The 19,773-nt window shown below is 59.0% G+C and overlaps 3 protein-coding genes across 4 annotated transcripts; all 3 read right to left on the bottom strand.

The window, feature by feature from the left end:
- Positions 1 to 514: 514 nt before the first annotated feature.
- On the bottom strand, positions 515 to 7,504 carry ICAM5 (intercellular adhesion molecule 5). The gene is made up of 11 exons (XM_045491850.1): positions 6,992 to 7,504; positions 5,793 to 6,062; positions 5,282 to 5,602; positions 4,772 to 5,059; positions 4,135 to 4,389; positions 3,753 to 4,001; positions 3,046 to 3,288; positions 2,681 to 2,959; positions 2,359 to 2,598; positions 1,679 to 1,945; positions 515 to 961 (listed from the first exon to the last, which is right to left on the bottom strand). The coding sequence occupies exons 1-11, from the start codon at positions 7,071 to 7,073 to the stop codon at positions 684 to 686; spliced, it is 2,772 nt and encodes a 923-aa protein (XP_045347806.1). The 5' UTR covers positions 7,074 to 7,504; the 3' UTR covers positions 515 to 683.
- A 1,123-nt stretch (positions 7,505 to 8,627) lies between these two features.
- On the bottom strand, positions 8,628 to 10,086 carry ICAM4 (intercellular adhesion molecule 4 (Landsteiner-Wiener blood group)). The gene is given in 4 exon segments (XM_045491855.1): positions 8,628 to 8,839; positions 8,985 to 9,290; positions 9,409 to 9,579; positions 9,582 to 10,086. Coding segments are annotated over 4 exon segments (840 nt in total). The 5' UTR covers positions 9,802 to 10,086; the 3' UTR covers positions 8,628 to 8,696.
- Positions 10,087 to 10,212: 126 nt separating this feature from the next.
- On the bottom strand, positions 10,213 to 19,762 carry ICAM1 (intercellular adhesion molecule 1). Of its 2 annotated transcripts, none has more exons than XM_045491852.1 (7): positions 19,567 to 19,762; positions 17,652 to 17,909; positions 13,015 to 13,320; positions 12,346 to 12,633; positions 12,009 to 12,266; positions 11,578 to 11,826; positions 10,213 to 11,491 (listed from the first exon to the last, which is right to left on the bottom strand). In XM_045491852.1, the coding sequence occupies exons 1-7, from the start codon at positions 19,631 to 19,633 to the stop codon at positions 11,319 to 11,321; spliced, it is 1,599 nt and encodes a 532-aa protein (XP_045347808.1). In that variant the 5' UTR covers positions 19,634 to 19,762; the 3' UTR covers positions 10,213 to 11,318. The 2 variants fall into 2 exon arrangements, with proteins under 2 accessions (XP_045347808.1, XP_045347809.1); XM_045491853.1 differs by having other exon boundaries at positions 10,213 to 11,437; positions 19,567 to 19,736.
- Between the last annotated feature and the right edge of the window lie 11 nt (positions 19,763 to 19,773).

Below are 19,773 nucleotides of genomic sequence, written 5' to 3'. Positions count from 1 at the left end.
GAGGGTGGAGGCAGGGATGCACCCTTTAACGGGAGGGACATTTTGGGAGCTGATGCTCATAACTGCAGTCCCTGTTTGCATTTACTCATCCTGGCGAGGCCTCAGGACGGGAGCCCGGTGTCCAGACCCCTGGGAGGGGCCTCCACCCATCCTGGGGAGGCAGCTTTAGCTCTTCCCGGAACCAGGCCTGGGGGAATCACCTAGCTCCCCCCCCCCCCCAAGTGTTAGCTGGGTTAGAGGGCAGCGCTCTGGGCGGAAGAGATAAAGGGTAGGGAGCTGGAGGAAGGGGTGCGGTCCCCACCCCGGCCCAAGGGTCAGCTGAGAGCAGGAAACTGGACACCGAGAGAGCAAGCCCCGGGTCACACCGCATGAAGGCGGCTTGCACTGCGCCTGACACATAGTAGGCCCTCAAAAACAAACAAGCAAAAATAGTTTATTTAGGAATATCCCGCGGGGTTGGCATTGGAACCTTGGGCTGCTTCCACATCGCAGACTGAAGCAGACGGACCCAGAGTCCTTTATAAAAACTTTATTGGGGGGCAGGGTAGAAAAAGGGGATGACGCCCCTGGAATTGAATAAATAAGTGAATAAATAAATAAATACATAAATAAATAGAACAATAAGTAAGCCCCCCTGTGCCTCTGGGGGGCGTCCCCCGGCCCGCGGGGAGAGGGGAGCGGGCTCACGCTGACGTCAGCTGGATGGCAAAGACCTCGCCCCCGGCCTGCGCCTCCGCAGTGCCCGCAGCCTCGGTTCCACCTTCGGCTGCGGCCGTGCTCCCTCCAGCGCCGCCGCCCGCGCCGTTGAGACACACGGCCTCACCAGAGCTTTCGGCCTCCTGCACGTTATACTCGCCCTTCTTGCAAGCGGTGGACTGCACGTAGAAGGCCAGGCCGGCCCCCGCGGCCAGCAGCGCTGCGCCCCCCGCCGCGCCGCCCACGGCGACCCACAGCCACGGACCTGCGGGGTGGAGATCCTCAAAGAGGGTGGACCGGCTCAAGGCTCCCAAGCCCGGCCTCCTCTTTTCCCTCCCCATAGGCACAAGGTCAGACCTCCCGGGCCTGGCAGAGAACCCCAGGGAACTCACAGCGGGGGGTGGGGGATAGGAGAAAGCCCGGAAGGCTACCCCGAGCGCCCCGACCCCGAGGAGTGTCATCTCGACATTGGATAGAAGCCCCTAGCCCCAGAGATACCCACAAGTCAACCAACTCACCCCCAAAAGGATGAAGGTGGGGGGAGACCGGGTCATTCCTTCACCCGGAAAAACCACAGAGATACGCGAAGTGGGGGGAAGGGATCTTGGCGAGGGCCCCCCTCACCCGCCTCCTCTGCTCTGGGTCCCTCTCCAACCCCCCTTCTCCACAGCGACGCAGCGAAGGGCGAATTATTAGATCAAGTCTCATCACACATAACCGACCCCAAGTTAATAAGCTCCTTCCGACAGCCATCACAGCCCTGGAGGGTCCCTCTCCGTGAGCTCCAGTCCTCCCTCCACCTTCCGCCCCCAACCTGCCATCGAAACCCCACTCGCCAGGGCGCCCCTGACTTCGGCCCTGGAACACTTCAGCCTCGGGTGCGGCAGAATGGGAGCGGAAACAAGGACCGGGTTCAGGGGCCCCAAGCTGCAGGCCACGCCCCCTGAAGATCCCTCGCCCCGCCCCTCCAGCCGCCACTCACCAGCCACGCGCACTGTGATGCGCCGCGCGTGGCGCCCATGCGCGTTGGTGGCTGCGCACTCGTACTCGCCGCCGTGGCTGCCCATGGCGCCCGCCACGCTCAGCGTGCTGTTGTTACTCGAGAGGCCGATGTTGGGCGCCCCCGGGGGCGCGCGCCAGCTGATCTGGGCTGGGGGCCAGGCCTCCGCGCGGCAGGTCAACGTGAAGTTCCCACCTGGCCGCACGCCTCCGGGAGGCGAGGCTGCCAACTCGGCCACCACCGGGCGGTCTGCAGGGGACAGGAGGTTGGAGGGGCCGCTCAGAGCCGGTCCAGCCACTGACCTACTGACCTTCCACCCAACCACATCTGAGAGCACCCTTCTTCAGATGGGCAGGCGAGGACCCTGCCTCCCACCAGAGCCACCTCTCCCCATAATCAGGCTGTCATCAGCACTAAAATCCTGTGCCCTGCCTCAAGGAATGAGAAGTGGGGCCCTGCACCAGTGCCCCTTTGACCTAGAACTTGAGGGGGCGCGGGCTCCTGTTCCCTAGAGTTTTCATTCTCCTCAGGTTTAGATGAGGAATTCTTGTCCCCAGGAAGGGGTCTGGGGAGGTGCCCTTGAACTGTCTTGGGCAATCCTACTGCTGCAAGTCACTGTTTGGGGGACCGGGTGCCCTCCATCTGGTGCTGCTCCCACTCACATTCCACGCCCACGGTGACAGTCCGTGCGTCCGTGCCATGCGTGTTGGTGGCCAAGCAGCGGTAGGTACCCGCATCTTCTCGGGACACGCGCAGCCGCTGAGGCCTGGGCACGCCCTCCCGGGAGCAGCGCACTTGCGGGGAGGGGCGACCCCGGGCGGCGCAGGCCAGCGCGGCAGCCTCAGTCCCTTCCAGCCACGTCTGGTGACTCGGGCAGGTGGACTCATCCATTTGCGGCGGCGCTGCAAAGCAGCCATGGGGGACGTTAGGGGGGGCGCAGACCCTGGGGCACCCCTACTTCCCACCAGTCTGGGCCCCGCTCACACTCCGTGCTCACGGCGACTGTCTTGACCACGGAGCCGTGCCTGTTGGTAGCGTTGCAGACGTAGATACCAGGTACCAGTTCACTAGAGATGCGGGGGACTCTGGGACTAGGGTCTGGGGGTGCCAGCGGGAGCAGCATCCCTTCACTGGTGCCCTCTGAGCCGATGCACTCCACGCTTGGCTCTGGCTTTCCATCCACCTCACAAGAAAACAGCTGCTCGGATCCTTCCACCCATGTCCAATTGCTGGGGCAGCTGAGCTCCTCAAAACTGGGGCCATCTGGGGAGCAGAAGGTCACACAGAGACTGGAAGTCAGGCCAGGGTTATCCTCACATACCATCCTGCCCCGTGTTGTCCCCACTCACATTCCACCGTGACAGCCACATTTTTGGCTGCAGAACCTCGAGCATTGGTGGCTTCACAGCGGTAGGTTCCTGCGTGCTCCCGGACCACATGCAGCAGGCCCTCCAGGACCCTGGCCTCCCCAGAGCGCACACAGCTCACGCTCGGCGGCGGGACTCCATGCGCCACACAGCTCAGTGAGACTTCTGTTCCTTCCAGCCATGTAATGTATTCTGGGCAGCCCACGCTGTCCAGCGCTGGGGCGTCTGGAGGAAGATATGTTGCTCGGTTTGGGGTTTAGGGACTGGCCTAATGTCCCTACACCCCCTTTCCGTCCAAGGGCGGCCACAAAGTGTTGGGCAGGCACAAAGACACTGAACCAAAGAGGTTTCACGCTGGTCGAGCTGTGAGCTGTTTGGAGCCCTTTTTCTGATTCCTACAAAGCGCCCACAGGACCGTCCCCGAGTCTTTGACCTAAAAATTGTTAGAGGGCTTGGAAAGTCCCCCTTTCCAAGATTCCGTCCAGATGTCGCACCCCAGACCCTTATGGACACGTCTACTTCTTCCTCTCCCTCTTTCCCCAAGATCTTCCCCTAATCCCACTCGCCAGCCTCTTCCCTTTTCCAAAATCCTGCCCAAAGGCACACTTCAGATCCTGTTCCCACTCTTCCTTGTAGGCTTAGTTGCCCCTAGACCCTGTTAGAGATGCGCCCTGTGCACCCCCACTCACACTCCACCGTCAGCGTCACGTCCTTGACTGCCTGGCCCTGGACATTGGCCGCAGTGCAGCGGTAAGTGCCGGCGAGAGCGCGAGTGACTGGACCCAGCAGGCCCAGCGCCAGCACTGCCCCGCTGTCAGGCCGTGCGCAGTGCACGGAGGGAGCGGGGTTTCCTCGGGCTTCACAGCGCAGCGTCTGTTCTGGGCCCTCAGGCCACGTCCAGCTCCTGGGACAGTCCGAATCGTCCAGCCGAGGGGCGTCTGCAGGCAGGGGCGTGGGATACAGAGAAGCCGGACATGGACCTTGAGGAAAAGCCCCACTTCCACAGCAGGGCCAGGGACTGGACAGGTCCTTGGAAATCACGGGGAGGCGAGAGGTTAAAGGCCAACTCACATAGGACGCGGAGTTCGGCGCTCTTGTTCTTGCTTAGGGTCTCCCCGTCCACCTCGAGAGTGGCATCACAGAAGAAGCTGCGCCTGTCGTCGTCCTCGGTGGCATTTAGCTGAAGCTGGGTGGGCTGTCCCGGGACCACGGCTGGAATTCCGTCCAGTGTGACCAGGACTCTGGCCCCAGCTGAGCACGTTACTGTCACCACCTTCCCTTCGGAGATGGTGGGCTCGCTCAGGGTCAGGACCGGCGCCGGGAAGCCTGGGGACAGGGCATTGGCGGTGAATCCCTTGACCACGCCCCTCCTGCGGGTCGAGGCTGACCCTTATCTACCCGAACCCTCCGGGCTCTGCGGCCAAACTAAGGGAACCGCGCTCCGCCCCTCGGGATGCGCAGGCTCCGCCCCATCTCGCCCCGCCCTCTTCAGGTTGTCTCCGCCAAATCTTTTGGAGATCCTCGCTGGGTTTGCGGCCTTCCCTTTCCGGCGTCTCATATTCCTCCTGCTATTCAGTCTCTGTCACCCCTTATGGACTTTCGGACCACGCCTATTCCTATACTAAGGCCCCGCCCACTATTTGCCCCGCCTTCCCGTCCCTCTGGCTCCACCCCAGAGCCGCGCAGGGTCCACGTCACTCCCTCTTACTGTAAATAGTCACGTTCTCCCGGGTCTCGCGGCTCTCGCCCCCCAGGGTCACGTTGCAGACCAGCTGGCTGGCGCCCTCCTGTTCTGCACTAGCTGTGGCTGTGGCAGTGGCCATAAGCGCGTCCCCCTCGAAGGTGATATCGGGACTCAGCCTCTGATCCCCTAGCGCCAGGTAGACCCAAGCCTCCGAGGCTGGAAATAGCTCGTCCAAGGCGCAGCTCACGGGTCTTTCTGAGCCCACTTCCAAGAGTCGGGGGGCAGCGAGGCGCGGGCGGTCCGGAGACAGGGCTGGGAGTCACAGAACAGCTTGAATTTATGTATCAAACGCTCAGTATGTACTAAGCACGTTCCATGCACCATCTTATCGTATTATCCTCAAGGCACGTAGGGGAAAACAACGTGCAGCTGGGGGCATGTTGGAATTAGGATTAGAATTCAGATTTCCCTGCCTCCAAACTTCTTAACACTTGCCCGACCCCTTTTGGTCCCCTTCTCCCGACACTCACTCACCGAAGGTTCGGAGCTGTCTGGGGGCGGAGCTGTTTTCAAAGAGCCCCAGGCCGTGCGGCCTCAGGTCCAGCTCCGCGCGGCAAGAGAAATTGGCCCCATGGTCCTCCCTTCGCGCCAGTACTGTAGCCGTAAGAACAGCGCCCCGCGCTCGGGGTGGCTCCCCCGCGAAGCTGCGACGGATGAGCTCCTGGGCGCCCCGCAACAGGGTCAATGTGAGGCTCCCACGAGGCCCAGCGCCCGGGACCCTACAGCTCAGGGTAAAGTTCTCGCCCACAGGCTGCCAGGCAGGCAGCGGCACCAGCTCTACACGATCCGGCCGCTCTGGAAAGGGTAACCACAGCTTTTTGGAAACGCGGGGGTTTAGAGGGACGTGGCGTGGAACCAGGGGCCCAGAGAGGGAGCGCGTGGGGATCCAGAGGGTGGAGCCCGAAGGGGAGGACTCTGTGACCCAGGGGGCGGGGCTTGGAAGGGAGGGAAAGTAGTAGAGTAAGCGTGGCCGCTGAGAACTCACGGAAAGTACGAATGAGCCCACGCGCCTGCAGTGTGCGCCGCGCGCAGCGGAAGAAGCAGACAGGCTGGGTCTCCGGCTCACGGATGTCCACCAGCTGCCGAGCCAGCCAGCGCAAGCCCCTCTGGGTCCCATTCCGGCGCAGCGAGGTCTCCAGGCCACCGCGCTCAGGTCGTGGGCAGTTAGTGCTGCAATTCAGCCACAAAGATCCCCCGCGCTCCACGAGCGCCACGCGGGGCTGCAGATCCGCCCAAAAGGGCTCCTGCGCGACCGCTGCCCAGGGAAACGTGGGCTCAGCCTGGGGAGCCGCTTTCCTGGGATCTTAGTGCCCCTATTCGAATCAGGGATTCTTAGGGAATTAGCAGGGGGCAAGAAAGAACTCGGGAGCCCTGCATCCCGTCCCGGCCTCAGGTTTGCAGGCGCGATCCCAGGGTTCAAACCTCGAGGGCGTCTCTGGGACGGGGCAGTGGAGACACCCCCGTCTCCAAGATGCCCATGGAGCGATGGGAAAGCATGGGGGGAGGGGGGAGGGGATGAAAGATGGGGTCTTTGACGCACACCGCAACGATGGGAGGAGGGGACCTCGTGTGGAGGAAGGAAAACGAACTGGTTCTCAGGATTCTTGCCGGAGAGGGGGGAGACAGGTTGAGGCGAGGGCAAGGGGGAGGTGAAACTGAGTCAAGCATAAGTGAGGACCCCCTAAACCCGGGAGAACACAGAAGGCTGGGCTCTTGGAAGGAATCGCGGTAACAGCTGAGGGACTCGGTTGCCAGGGCTCCGGATGGAGCGGGAATAGCTCCTCTGAGTCACGGCAGTTGGGGAAATCGGGTCTTTCCGGACCACGAGTGAGGAAGATGTCAGTCCGTGGACCAGGGTGCATAACAGAGCGTGGGGAGGTACCCCGGAAGGGGACAAGGGAGACACGGGGTATCCAGAGCATGAGGCTGGATTCGGAAGAGCACCCAGGATGTCGAAGAAGACGGTAGGGTAGAGATCTGGGCGAACGAGGAGTCTGGAAGCTGGGTCTCCAGTGTATGTTGGTGGGAAGAGGGATAGAGGGGGAAAGGCCAGGGCTCAAGGTGGGGCAGAAGCGTGGGAGTGGAGCGAGAGGAGGGCGGAGCCGGGAGGGGCTTGTGGCCGCTTATCTGGTCCGGGAACTCCGCCCCCACCCTGTCCACCCTGAGCCAGGACCCGGCTCTTACCTGAGAGGCCGAGGAACCCCAGGCCCAGGGCAGCCCAGAGGCCGAGCAACGCCCGGCACAGCCCTGGCGAGGGCCCTGGCATCGCCGCCGCGGGGGAAGCGCAGGAGGCGAGGAGAGCGCGAGCGCGAGCGCGGAGCTGGGCTAGAGGACGGCGCGGCGGGTGGGTTGTGGAGGAGGCAGAGTTGCGTTCGGGGATTGGTTTAACGTTGGTAACTTGGTTTCCAAGGAGGGGGCGGCGGCAGAGGCGGCTGGGGGGGCGGGAGGGCGAGCGTGCTCCAGGCTCCCGGCCTTGGCGAAGGCGTGCTGGCAGGAGCGAGCGACCCCCGGGGTCTACGTGGAAGCCCGCCCCATCGCCCGGAGCCTTCTGGGGGCGACCGCGCGCTCCCGCGTCATCCTCCGCGGCGAAGCGGAGGTCCGGGGATGCTGGGTTGCCCTTCTCAAACCCCCACGCTACCCCTAGCTTGGATGCCGTGATAATAAGCTGGACTCAGAGCTCCGCCCCCATAGTTATCCGTCCACCCCGCCCCCCCGCCTCCGCCCCGCGCCCCTTCAGCATGGGGGTTGAGGTTTTGAGGACTAGGAGAGATCTGGAAAGAGCAGGATGGGGGAAGGCACATTTCTAGGGAAGGGTGTGGGGAGGCCTCCCTCACGGATCCTTCTCCTTTTGACCCGGAGAGCTGAGGATTACAGCCACGCCCCTAGTCCCCCTCCGGCTCCGCCCCCGCACGCGACAGAGGGGGAGGGGACGAAAGTGCCAGTGAGTCGGGAACACGTGTGCATGCGCGCAGCGTTCGCGGGCGTCTAAATTAGGGTCGGCTCTGCTCTGGGTCTGTATTTACCCAGCGTGCAGCGGGCACGTGTCTACGCGGCGTGTATGAGCTCAAGCCTCGGAAGAGCACCCCAGAATCCGCTTTCCGCGCGGTAGGCGGGGCCCTGGACAGCCCGGGCCCTGCCAGATACCCAGTGCGGGCTCGGATTCTGTCCACGCGAGACCAAGAGACCAACTATAACACTTCGACCCTTCATCCGGGCCCCAAGCTTTGACACCCCCGCATGTGCCCGGTGACTATCAAGACATTGCCAGGACATAAGTCTGTGACATCCCACGTGGGCCATCTGATTGCTCCTTCCCTGCAGTCACCACATGGGCACCTTTTCTTCATATCTCTGTCCCTCAGTGTCATGGGCCCCCTCCCATTTGTGCTCTCCCCCCAGCACTAACAGTGAACTGTGGGGGCCAGTTCTCGCTCCACCCCTGTCCTCCAGGAAAGTGCTAGGTTTTAAGGGGGGTGGGGGATAGGAAAGGAAACTTAACATCCAATCAGAGCTGCAGCGTGGCAGCAGCAGAGCCAATCGGGAAAAAACATACTGTGAGCCACCCCCTACCACCACCACAGCCCAAAGCCCTCCAGTACCCAAACTATGCCTATCTGCACCCCTCTGATAATGCCTGCAGGAGAAGTACTTTGCCACACTTGGCTGGAAATGCAGAGGGACTGGGACGCCCAGGTCCCCAGGTGGTTGAGAATGAAGAAACCTCAGGTGCCCTAAGAGAGACCAGGAACTTGGAGAAAGTGATTGAGGCAAGGCCAAAAAGGAACCCTAATGGGGGACGTTTAGGCCATGGGACAGAGGCTGACTGAGGAAGGCTTTATTGAACCAGTCAGGGTTCCCCAAATTGCTTCTGATTCCTTTTTCCTCTGGCTCAGCGGTCATGGACCACCCCCTCTGCGCCCCGGGACTGCATCAATAGCCATTTTCGCAGGTAGGTGGCCCCCACGACGAGAAGGATCCCCACAAAGGCCGCGATGGAGGTGGAGGCCAAGACCTTGGGCGCGGGGCTCCAAGCTGGGGACAGGAGGTGAGAATTAGGAAGGGAACACATGTTGATGTGACGCCCCGCATGGAGCTGCCGCTTGGCTCTCTCACCCTGCCGGGGTCATAACCCTTCCCCACCCCTCCTCAAGTCTCCAGGATTCCAAAGGTGCCTCACCGAGGACTGTGAGCGTCATGGGTGCCGAGCTGCTGCGGACCACCAAGCCATCAAGATTGAGGCGTGCGTGGCAGGTCACGGGCTGCAAGAAGTCGCGGGGCCTAGCGGGTAACGTGTACGTCAGCGTCACATTGGCCAGGTCCAGGCCAGTGAAGCGCTCCAGGTTCTCAGAGTAGATGACCCGGCCGCCGCGCCTCAGAGTCACCACCAGGAAGCCCACGGGGAATACGTGTGTCACGTGGCAGCGCAGCGTGTACTCACTGCCCACTAAGACTGGGGGATCCAGGATCACGCTGTGCGGCTGTTCTAAAGCAAGAGGGGGCCGCTGAGCAAGGTGCGCGTGCGCCCCCTAACGCGACTGTCAAATACCCCCCCTCCGTCCCCCTCCCCTCACCCCAGAAGAACCTGAGCCCCAGTCCCTCACTGTAGGCGGTGATCTTGGCCGTGGCCCCCCGCGTTTCTCCTGCGCAGGTGACGAAGCAGCGCACCTCGGAGCTCCAGGCCCTCACATCCAACAGCTCGTAGGATACCCAGCCGGGCCCACTAAGCGTTCGGCCCCGCCGCAGCCGAGTGCTGAGGCTGGAATTCTCCGGCAGGGGCAGCTGCTGCTGCAGTTAAGCCACACTGAACCCCCCGGCGGCACGGCCTTGAACGCCGGGCTCACGCGCACCCAGAAGGACGCCGAGGTCTCCGAGGTCTCCGGAGAGTTGCCTCCGGGGCCTTGAGCCCGCGCAGCCCGGCGCCAACGCGCGCTCCCGCCTCCCCGGTAGGCAGCCGCCAGCAAAACCAGCAGCGAGAGGGGGAGCAGAGACCCCATGGGAAAGGGCCCAGACTGAGGGGCCCCGCGCCAGGGAGCCAAAGCTGGCTGTGGAGATAAGGAGGCCCGCAGCCCCGCCTCCTCAGCCCCACCCGGAGAGACAGAGGCCCCTAGAGGGCCCTGGAGCCTGCGTAAAGACCCTCAGTCCCTCCCTCGGCTCAAGAACGGGATTCCAAACCACCAGAAACCAAGGGTCAGAGAGTTTTCTGGAGAGGAATCTTTAATTTTCGCTAGAATCCTAAGAGGTTCTGAAGAGCCCCAGATTTGGACTAGAGCCTCGGGGTGGGCCTTGAACCGGCAGCCTTTTCTTAGGGGAGGAAATGGGAGGATGAGGAGGAAGTGGGAGGATGGGACTAGAAAAGGCTCCAACTGGACGTTGGACATCTTCCCTCAACTCACACAAGGCAGGCGCACTGAGAAGCAGCTTTATTAGCACAAGAAAGAGGCTTCTGGAACTGGGAGGGGATCCTCCCAGGCCTCTCCTCCGCACCGCCTGCAGGGCCCTTGTCTCCGCTGGAATTTGGAGCTGCCAGAGTGCTCTGTTCTTGCATGGTCCCAAGATGGAACCAGGTAGGACAAGGCAGGGACACACAGCGGTTGGGCATAGTTTCATGGGACTACATGGTTTAGCTGCCAGTGAATGGGCATTCATGTTTAGGCACGCCACAGTGTCACCGTGAGCACTAGCAGATGCTTATGGGCAGAGAGGTGGTTAACGGAGGTCAGTGTCAGAGATGGGGGGAGGAGTAAGGGCTCAGTGGTTGTCCCTGGGCAGGTTACCAACTAAACCATATCACCATTGCCAGTCCCCTTCTGGGGGAAAGCAGCTTAGCCAGCCAGAGTAGGAAATTCCAGCCCCACTTGATCTTTTTGCCAGGCACTCCTTTGCAGTGCACAGCCAGTACAACTGTACCTGGCGGCCCTGAATGAGACTAGACTGAGAGCTCCCTGAGGACAGGAACCTATGTTCCTCTTCTTTACTATTCTAACCCACATAAAAGGCACTCAATAAATAGCTCATAAGAGAACAAATTAATAAATACATCCATCAAAAGTTGGGGACAGTCAATGGACAGCCGCACTGGAGCTGGCATGTCAGAGGAAGGATGGGGATATGTTTCCATGCTGTATGTGTTTGTGCAGGCCACTTCTCCCTAGGACTGCGGGGCCTCAGCACACGCAGCAGGGGTGAGTTTCACTGTTTCGCAGTTGGGTGTCCCAGGTCAAGTGTCCCACCACACCCCCTCTGGTCTGGTCAGGCTTTGGCACCCCTCACAGTCATGACCCAAGTCCCGCCCCCTCCTCATGGCTCAGTCCTGTGACTACAGGTCAGGTGTGAGGCTTGGGGATCCTAAGTGTGCATGTGTCTTGATCCCCAATGCTGTCTGTATCCTGAGGCCTCTGTCCTGTCCTCGGGCGTCCTGGGAAGGTGGGTGGAGCTGAATGGACCATTGTTCAATGTGGCACCGCTGCCACTGTGTGGGGGGCTGAGGAGGAGGCCCTGTCCTGGGACAGGTTCAGGGTGGCGTGGCTGGTGTGTTCAGCTTCATGGCAGCCTCCTCCTGGGCCTTCTGTAACTTGTATTTCTGGATCTTCCGCTGGCGGTTATAGAAGTAAGCAGCTAGGCCCGCAGCTCCTATGGTGAAAGCAACTGTCACCAGAATGGTGGTGAGGATGTAATTCCGGTGGTCTGTGGGGGAGGACACAGTGGGTGATGAAGGTCGAGCCAGGCTCACTGCCTCTGCCCTGCCCAGCCCTAAACATCGGCACACTCACAGATCACGTTCACGACCACTTCACGGGTGACCTCACCACGGGGGCTCCTGGCCTGACACAGGTAAGTGCCTGCAACCTCCCGCGTGACAGGTCTCAGGTCCCCGATGGGCAGCAGAGCATTATCCCCCTTCCGGCGACACTTCAGCTCAGGAACTGGATTTCCCCAAGCTTGGCATGTCAGGGTCTGCTGGGAGCCTTCCTGCCACGTCCAGTTTCCCAGACAATCCCTCTTGTCTAGTCGGGGACCATCTGGAGAAACACAGCAAGATGAGGGATGAGGTCAGGGACCAGGACACCCCTCACCACCTGGGACAGGAGGACTCTGGAATCTGGGGAGAGGGCTGGAGGGGACCCCCAGAGGACAGGAGCTCCAGGGGCCTTAGGGGTTGGGTCTTGAGGATTAGGAGTCATTGTCCAGCAGCTCCACTCACACAGGACACGGAGCTCCCGGGTCTGGTTCTTGTGTAGCACCTGCCCGGCCACCTCCAGGAGAGCAGAGCAGAAGAAGATGCGCCCATTGTCCTCGGCGCTGGCATTTAGTTGGAGCTGGGCCCTGGGTCCTGGAAGCCTTGCCGGGACCCCCCCGCTCAGCATCACCAGGGCCCCGGCCTGGGCTTCACACTCCACGGTCACCACAGTCTGTTCTGAGACCTCTGGCTCACTCAGGGTCAGGTTGGGAGCCGGGAAGCCTGGGGGCGGGGCACACGGTGAGCACCGCCTCCCAGTACCGGTCCCACCCCTTGGAAGCCCCGCCCCGTCTCTACTTACTGTAGACGGTCACATTCTCCTGCCACGACCGGCTCTGGTGTCCCAGGGTCACCACGCACGACAGCTGCTGGGTGCCCTCCTCTTCCATGTTGGCCTTGTCATGGGCCGTGGCCAAGAGGAAGTCGTTGTTGTGCGTGACTGTGGGCTGCAGATTCCGGCCAGACAGCTCCAGGCGGACTTGGGCCTCCGAAGCTGGGAACAGCCCGTCCATGGTGCAGTTCACGGGCCACTCTGTGCCCGCTTCCACAACGCTGGGGGTAGCAAGGTTTGGGTGCGTCGCTGGCAGGACTGGTGAGAGAGGGTGGGCGTGAACACAGAGGGGACAGGCAACCTAAAGCCCTTTTCTGGGGGCATCTTCATTCCCTCATCTGGGGCATCCTCTTCCCAAGAGCCTCTGTGGCCCGGGGTCACCCCTGCCCCGGCACACATATGGGGTTACATATGCGGCTACCGCCTTCTCAGAAGATCCTGCAGCTGGGGCGCCCCATCCCAGTGCACCCCACCCCAATGGCCAAGAACATGCTCGTTCCCAGGAGCCCTTGTAATCTAGGTAGGTCACCACCTTAGCACCCCCATGACCAAAGGCCCCTCTCTTCCCCACGCGCCAAGCAGCAACCCCCCCCCCCCCGCCCCCAGCCTATCCTCTCTGGCAGCTCCCCAGCGCCTCACCGAAAGTTCGGAGCTGCCTGGGGGCCGAGCTGTTCTGGAACAGACCCAGCCCTCGGGACCGCAAGTCCAGTTCCGTGCGGCACGAGAAATTGGCGAGGTGGTCGTCTCTGCCCGCCAGCACCGTGACCGTGGCCTCGGCGGGCTCCCCGACGGCGGGCTGCCGGCTCAGCTCCTCCTCCCCGCGGAGCAGCACCACCGTGAGGTTGGTCCGGGGCGCCCCGCCGGCCACCTGGCAGCGCAGGGTGAGGTTTTCGCCCACGGGCTGCCAGCGGGGCAGGGGGGCCAACTCCACGCGCTCCGGGAACCCTGGGGGTGGGGGGGGTGTTGTGTGAGCCAGAGAGGCTGCCCGCCCGCAGGGGGCGCTGGGGCGCGGGTTGCGCCCCGTCCAGGGGCCTCCCCCCTCCCCGCTCTTCACGCGACACACCCCAAACCACCTAAGCCAGACAGGAATGTTAAGAGCTTCAGGATAAACCGGTGGGAAGTCCCCAGGTGGCTGAGAAGGGGGCAAAAACAATTTATCCACTGCAGCGTCTAAGAGTGAAGAGTGGAAAAAAAAAAAAAAACAACCAAAAACGTCAAAATCTATCACCGGGAGTCCCGTCAAATACATACAGTAAATTTAAACTGCCCAGTCCAGTAGAGATTGAGTAGAGATTGTTTTTAAGAGACCCTATGCTCCCCCCTTCTCTTCTTCTTGGCCTTATTTCCCCCCACAGCACCCCTCACTGTCCAACACCCAAGGGTGACACACATCTTCTCAGTTAACTCGTTTCTCCTCTATTTCCCCGTCCTGCCAGGTAACTTCAGCCCAGGAGCGGTGGGGGGGGAGGTCTTTGTCAGCTTTGTTCCCTGATCTGTTGGTGGCACACAGTAGGCTCTCTGTATTTATAGAAAAAATAAGTTTGAGCCACCCGCACTGACTTAAGGCCTTTCAGGAAACCCCCTTTTAAGGGAAAGAAGTTCCCAAATGTGCTGCGTGGTCCCCTGAAATGTTAAAAATGCAAGAATAACCAACAGACACTCAAAACGGAACTCTGAGTATCCCCTGAAAACACAACATGTGGGCTTGGGTTTTGCAGGCCAGGGTCCCCGTTACACATAAAGTAACAGAATTTCAGGCCAGGACTGAAAGTGAAAATTAAAAGCAGAGTCCCAGCGGGCTGTGACTTAGCACTGAGGGCCCTGGGTTTGATTCCTAGCTTTGGGGCTTCTGTGCTATGAGCTGTAGGCGAGCGACTTTGCCCTGGAAATCGCTCCAGCCCTCGCAGTTGGGGAAATCGAATCTCAGTTTCCTGAGCTGTAAAATGGGTTATTGGAGGTAGGGCTTTCATTCATGCCCTATTTAAGAAATAGAATGACTGTAAATGGACATGAGGTTTCCTTTTAGGGTGATGGAAATGTTCTAAAATTAGATGGTGGTGAGGGCTGTACTACTCTATAAATACATGCAAATTTGTTGAATTGTACACTTGAAAGGGGTGACTTATGTATGTATTCTGTAAATGATATCTCAGTATAGCTTTAAAAACAAACGGGGGGGGGCAAGAAAACCTTTAGACGTTCAGTGCTTACCCATAAGCACCTGCTGCAAACACGAATTTGCAGAGCTGGGTGCAAACCTCAAACCTCAGCCCCCAAAAGGAGTTCCTATCTCTGAGCACAGCTCCTTGCCCTGAAGGCCAGACTGGGGGAGGAAGTCTGTCTTGCTCCTGCCTCTCCCTGAACCCCAACCTTCAGTCCTGGTTAGTTCTCTCTTCCAAGTATTTGTCTGCCCTCCCTTCCTGTACCCTGCCACTGCCCACACATGTGGCCTGGACAAGGTCCACGGCCAACTGCTCGCTGGCTTCCCAAAAGGCCAGCCTTCTGCTAATGATTTTTTTTTAAGTTTATTTGCTTATTTATTTTGAGAGAGAGAGAGAGAGAGAGCAAAAGAGAGAGACGTGGGAGGGGCAGAGAGAGAGAAAATCCCATTCGGGGCTCGAACCCATGAACCAGGAGATCGTGACCTGAGCCAAAACCAAGAGTTGGATACTTAACCAACTGAGCCACCCAGGCAGCCCAGCCTTCTGCTATCTAGATCCCTGGCCTGCTCTCACACCCTCCATGGCTTCCTAACACCCTGAGGAAGTCCCCACCAATCTGCTGGTATTCAGCCCTTCCTACCACCGACCCCCTCCGTTCAGCATGTTTTCCCACTCAAACCTAGGCTGTTCCCTCTGCCCTGAATGCCTGTCTATACCAACTTTTACTCACCCTTCAAGGACCAGTTAGGGGTCATCTCCTACAGGAGGTAACACGCTTATCCTTTCTAGAGAAAGTTCAGCCACCCAGGGATCTTTACACCAGGGGTGGGGCAGGACCAAGCCAGATAGGGCCTCTCCTAGGTGACCCCCTGCCTGTGTGCAGGACATCGGCTCCATTTCACAAAGCTGGAAATTAAGGCAAAGCCTGGTACCCAAAGTCACAGAGGGAGAGACGTGGCAGACCCAGGCCCCAAAGTTGGAGCGTTGGGTTTGCAACTATCATGCCAAGATGCAGAAGTCCCTCGAGGAGGTTTGCCTGGGGTTTTACAGGCCACTGGGAACGTTTGGGGACTCTCCTCAGCTGGCCAGAATCTGCCCAAACATGCTCCAAATCAGAAGCAAAGCCGCTGTTTTCCCCAAAGGCTTTGCCCAGACACCATGATGGTGGAGTGTCCTTCACGCCTCAATGCATCATTACACCCACGCGAGGAGGTCTCATGGCAAAGTCAGTCAACAAGCCATATCCCCCGTGGCCACCCGGTCCATAAAGGCCATGCTGGGACTGGAACCCAAAGCTGTCTAACCCCGAGACCAGTTGGCTAACTCTTTCTGTCCTCTCTTCCTTGTTTGTTTGTTCCACCTTGTTTTCATCTGAATTTTATTTATTCATTGCCTATGGTAATAGCAGTTCTCACAGTTGAAAGTGCCCAGAGAAGAAGGCTCATAGAAAACACTGGCCCCATGCCCTCTCCCGGAGCGCCCCTCCCCCAGCGTCTCTCTCTCATTTCTTGGATTTCCTCTCCTGGCTCCTTTCTGTGTCAACACGGGCGGCCCTCACCCCACCCTGCTGGTCCTCAACACCACGGATGGCATGCCACTCGTTCTGGGCACGCCTCTCTTCTCTTGAACTTGACGGGACACCTTGGAGGTCATTTCTCTTTCAGGACACGGGAGCTTCCTCCTTCTCTTTGTGCAGTTGCATACTGCGCCTTCAAGTGCGCAAACTACAACGTCTCTCCCCCGTGCCCTGTGCCCGAGTGGCTTGCAAACTTTTGCCCATGCAAATAAAGCCACAGTAAAATAACCCCATCCCGCAGCCCGTGCCGCTCCCGCGGGGCTGGGGACACACGTAAGCCCAATCCCGAGGAATGGGATTTCTGTGTCAAAGCACACATGCGTGGGCCACTTAGAGAACTGACACCACTTCCCCACTCGGGGCTGTGCTTCTCTGTTCCCATGTTGTCAGCGATGTCCCAGGACTGCCCGCTTCCCCACCGTCTTGCCAGCATGGCTGTTATCAACCCTTTTGATTGCTGCCAATATGTGAAAATTGCCATGTCAGGGCTACTTTTAAATTTGCATCTTCTTTAACATTTTGTTTTAAATGTTTATTTATTTTTGAGAGAGAGAGAGAGAGAGAGAGAAAGAGAGAGAGATTGAGCACAAGCGGGGGAGGGGCAGAGAGAGAGGAAGACACAGAATCTGAAGCAGTTTCCAGGCTCTGAGCTGTCAGCAGAGTCTGACGCGGGGCTCGAACTCACGGACTGTGAGATCATGACCTGAGCCAAAGTCAGACGCGTTTAACCCACTGAGTCACCCAGGTGCCCCTAAACTGCATCTCCTTTTTTGTTAATGTTTATTTATTTTGAGAGAGAGACAGAGAGAGCATGTATAAGCAGGGGAGAGGCAGAGAGAGAGGGAGAGAGACAGTCCCAAGCAGACTCCGCACTGTCGGTGCAGAGCCCAAAGTAGGGCTTGAACCCACGAACAGTGAGATCCTGACCTGAGCCAAAATCAGGAGTCAGATGTTCAACCGACCGTGCCATCCAGGCGCCCCTAAACTACATCTTTTAAAAAGTCATATCTAGGGGCGCCTGGGTGGCTCGGTCGGTTAAGTGTCCAACTTTGGCTCAGGTCATGAGCTCGCGGTTGGGGAGTTCGAGCCCCGTGTTGGGCTCTGTACTGACAGTTCAGAGCCTGGAGCCTGCTTTGGATTCTATGTCTCCCTCTCTCTCTGTTCCTCCCCTGTTCTTGTACTCTGTCTCTCTCTCTCTCTCTCTCTCTCTCTCTGTCAAAAATTAAGATTTACAACAATTTTTTTAATAATAAAAAAATAAAATAAAGAGTCATATCTAGGATCTGTCACATGTTTCCAGAGGCCTACAGTACTCAAATGTACTGAATCTCTGTAATACGCTAAATGCACCCAAGAAAATTCAAGAAGGGGCTTCAAATGACAATGAGGCTTTCCGAAGATGTGCCCACCAGTGCTCTGGCGAGCCAGCTCTGTCCCCACCACCAAGCAACAAAGACCGTTCCAGCCTGAGGGGACTCGCACGCGTCCACCTCCCCCACCCAGCCTGCCTTGTCCAGCCCCTGGGCCCAGCCACTCACAGTACACGGTGAGAGACATCGAAACCATTGTCTGTGCTTGACAGTATGAGAAGCATATTGGGGTGCTATCTTCCTGCACACCACTCAGTTCAAAGACCTTCCAGTTGTCCCCCTGAGCGACCTCCTTCTTAGTCAGCTGCGTCTCCAGGCCCAAGAAGGGGCGATGGTCACAAGAAGTACTACAGTTCACCTGCACGGAGCCGCCTCGGGGTATGATGGCTTCTAGGGGGTGCACTGATGTTTGGGCCCCTCCAAGTCCTAGAACGAAAGATGGAAGTCAGGACAAATCGGGTTCATCAGCAATTACCGTGTACCCAGCCTGGGTTGAGGGCTGGGCACAGAGCCTTGAATGAGGCAAAACGCTGCCTTCAGTGTGGGAGACAGAAAAATTCATAGGCAAACAAGATAATTAATAACTGATGTTAATAAGAGCTTTGGCAAAAACAAAACAGGGTGAGAGAACAGACAGTGACTTGGTGACAGGGTAATGTGTGAGCAGAGATCCGAATGATGAGAAGGGGCTGGCCATTCAGAGAAGAGAGAAATTAATTCTAGGCAACAGGCACAAGTGCAAAGGTCCTGAGGCAGGGTGGCTGGAGAGAGTTAGTGAGGAGGAAGAGCTGGGAGAAAGGTCAGGAAGATGGATCATGTGGGCAGGGCAGGCCATGCCAAGGACTTGTTCTTCATTCGGAGGGCAGTGGGGAGCCACGGCGGCCTTGAGCAGAGGAGGGACATGAAGTCAGTGTGCTTCTCTCTCCCAGGATGTGAGGTGGAGGAGGCTAGCCCTCCAGGAATGGAAAAGTTCCAACTGAGTTGTCTCCTCACTTCCTCTGCCAAGTGGTCTCCGCTCTCAAGACCTCAATTTCCCCTTCTGTAAGGTGGGTAAATATAGTCATCCCAGCCCCCAGCTTAATGCAATGGACTCCTGGCACAGGGCAGACAGTGCCTGTTTGCAGGGAAGAAGGGGGCTTGTGGTGATTAGCTCCCTCCGACTCCCTGGTGCCTCCAAAGCTGAAAAAAATATCTATCTGGGCCCTTCCAAAGGGCCTATCTATCTGCCTCTTGCAAAGATTCCTGTCCTCAGCTTTGGGTTCCTCTATCTGGATGGAGGTGTGGGAAAACAGCAGCTCCGTGAATTCTCCGAGAGTGATTCTGGGATAGTTCCCATTTCACAGAGTGAAATGGTGAGGCTGGGAGAAGTGCAGTTACTCAGCTGAAAAGCAGTAGAAACCACATAGGCATCTGGACTAGAACCCTTTGTTGGGCTGGTAACCACAGGTGTCCCTTTCCCACTCTCCCGCTTCCCAACACAGACCACCATTTGGCGCTCCCCCTGTCTCCCTTTGGCAACCCCCAGACTGGGGTTGGTGGAGGGGTGCTGGGGCATGCCACTCTCAGCCTCTGGCCTTTGGGCAAGTCAGCCCTGGAATTCCCCTGAGCAGAGGCAGTCCTGGACTTCCCCAGGGGCAGGGGGGACGAGAAACAGAATGTACGTGTGTGTGTGTGTGTGTGTAGGGAGGGGGTGGGGGTCCCCAGCCTACTCAGCTTGGTGCCGGACACGTCCGCACACAATCAGACGGAGTCTTGGAGCCAGGCGTGGCACTCGGCCAGGACACGACCATTTCGAGTGGCCGCTCTTACGTTCTCCATCTTACAGCTGAGAAACTGAGGCTCCGGGAATGTCAACCTCTAACTTGAGGCCTCCCGTGGAAGTGATCCAGGGTCTGGATTCGAACCCACTGCTGTCAACTTTCAGCCGGCGGCTCTAGCCCCAACTTCCCATAAACAGCTACCTAAGTACGACAGGGGCTTATCCCCAGCCGGTCGGGAGCGGGTCCTCCCCGTGCGTCCGGGGCGCAGCGGGGATCGGGGGGAGATGGCTCGACGGCTCGACGGCAGCCCCACCCCGACTCACCTGGGAGCAGAGCTCCGATCAGGGCCAGGAGCGCTGGCAGCGCGGGACGGGCGGTGCCGAGAGCCATAGCGGGCCGAAGCTGGGAGAGCAGGTCACCGACCTCCGGCAGCGCAGAGACGTGCGGCGCCGACTGGGCTCATGGCCGCAGCGCGTGGGCCTTTTATTGTGGCCGGGCACGGGGGGCAGAGGGGCGGTGCTACTTTCCCG

This window comes from Leopardus geoffroyi, chromosome A2, assembly GCF_018350155.1.
Source record: "Leopardus geoffroyi isolate Oge1 chromosome A2, O.geoffroyi_Oge1_pat1.0, whole genome shotgun sequence".
Classification (NCBI taxonomy): Eukaryota; Metazoa; Chordata; class Mammalia; order Carnivora; family Felidae; genus Leopardus; species Leopardus geoffroyi.
The sequence above is the reverse complement of the archived record's forward strand: the minus strand, read 5'-3'. Positions and strand labels throughout refer to the sequence as shown.

Coding starts and splice junctions, on each gene's coding strand:
- ICAM5 (XM_045491850.1), bottom strand. CDS start 7,073: ATGCCAGGGCCCTCGCCAGGGCTGTGCCGGGCGTTGCTCGGCCTCTGG. Junction 5,060..5,281: donor CAGACAGCTCCGAACCTTCG/GTGAGTGAGTGT, acceptor TGTGACTCCCAG/CCCTGTCTCCGGACCGCCCG. Junction 2,960..3,045: donor TGTGGCTGTCACGGTGGAAT/GTGAGTGGGGAC, acceptor TCTGCTCCCCAG/ATGGCCCCAGTTTTGAGGAG.
- ICAM1 (XM_045491852.1), bottom strand. CDS start 19,633: ATGGCTCTCGGCACCGCCCGTCCCGCGCTGCCAGCGCTCCTGGCCCTG. Junction 11,827..12,008: donor CCGGGAGCTCCGTGTCCTGT/GTGAGTGGAGCT, acceptor GTGTTTCTCCAG/ATGGTCCCCGACTAGACAAG. Junction 11,492..11,577: donor AGTGGTCGTGAACGTGATCT/GTGAGTGTGCCG, acceptor CCTCCCCCACAG/ACCACCGGAATTACATCCTC.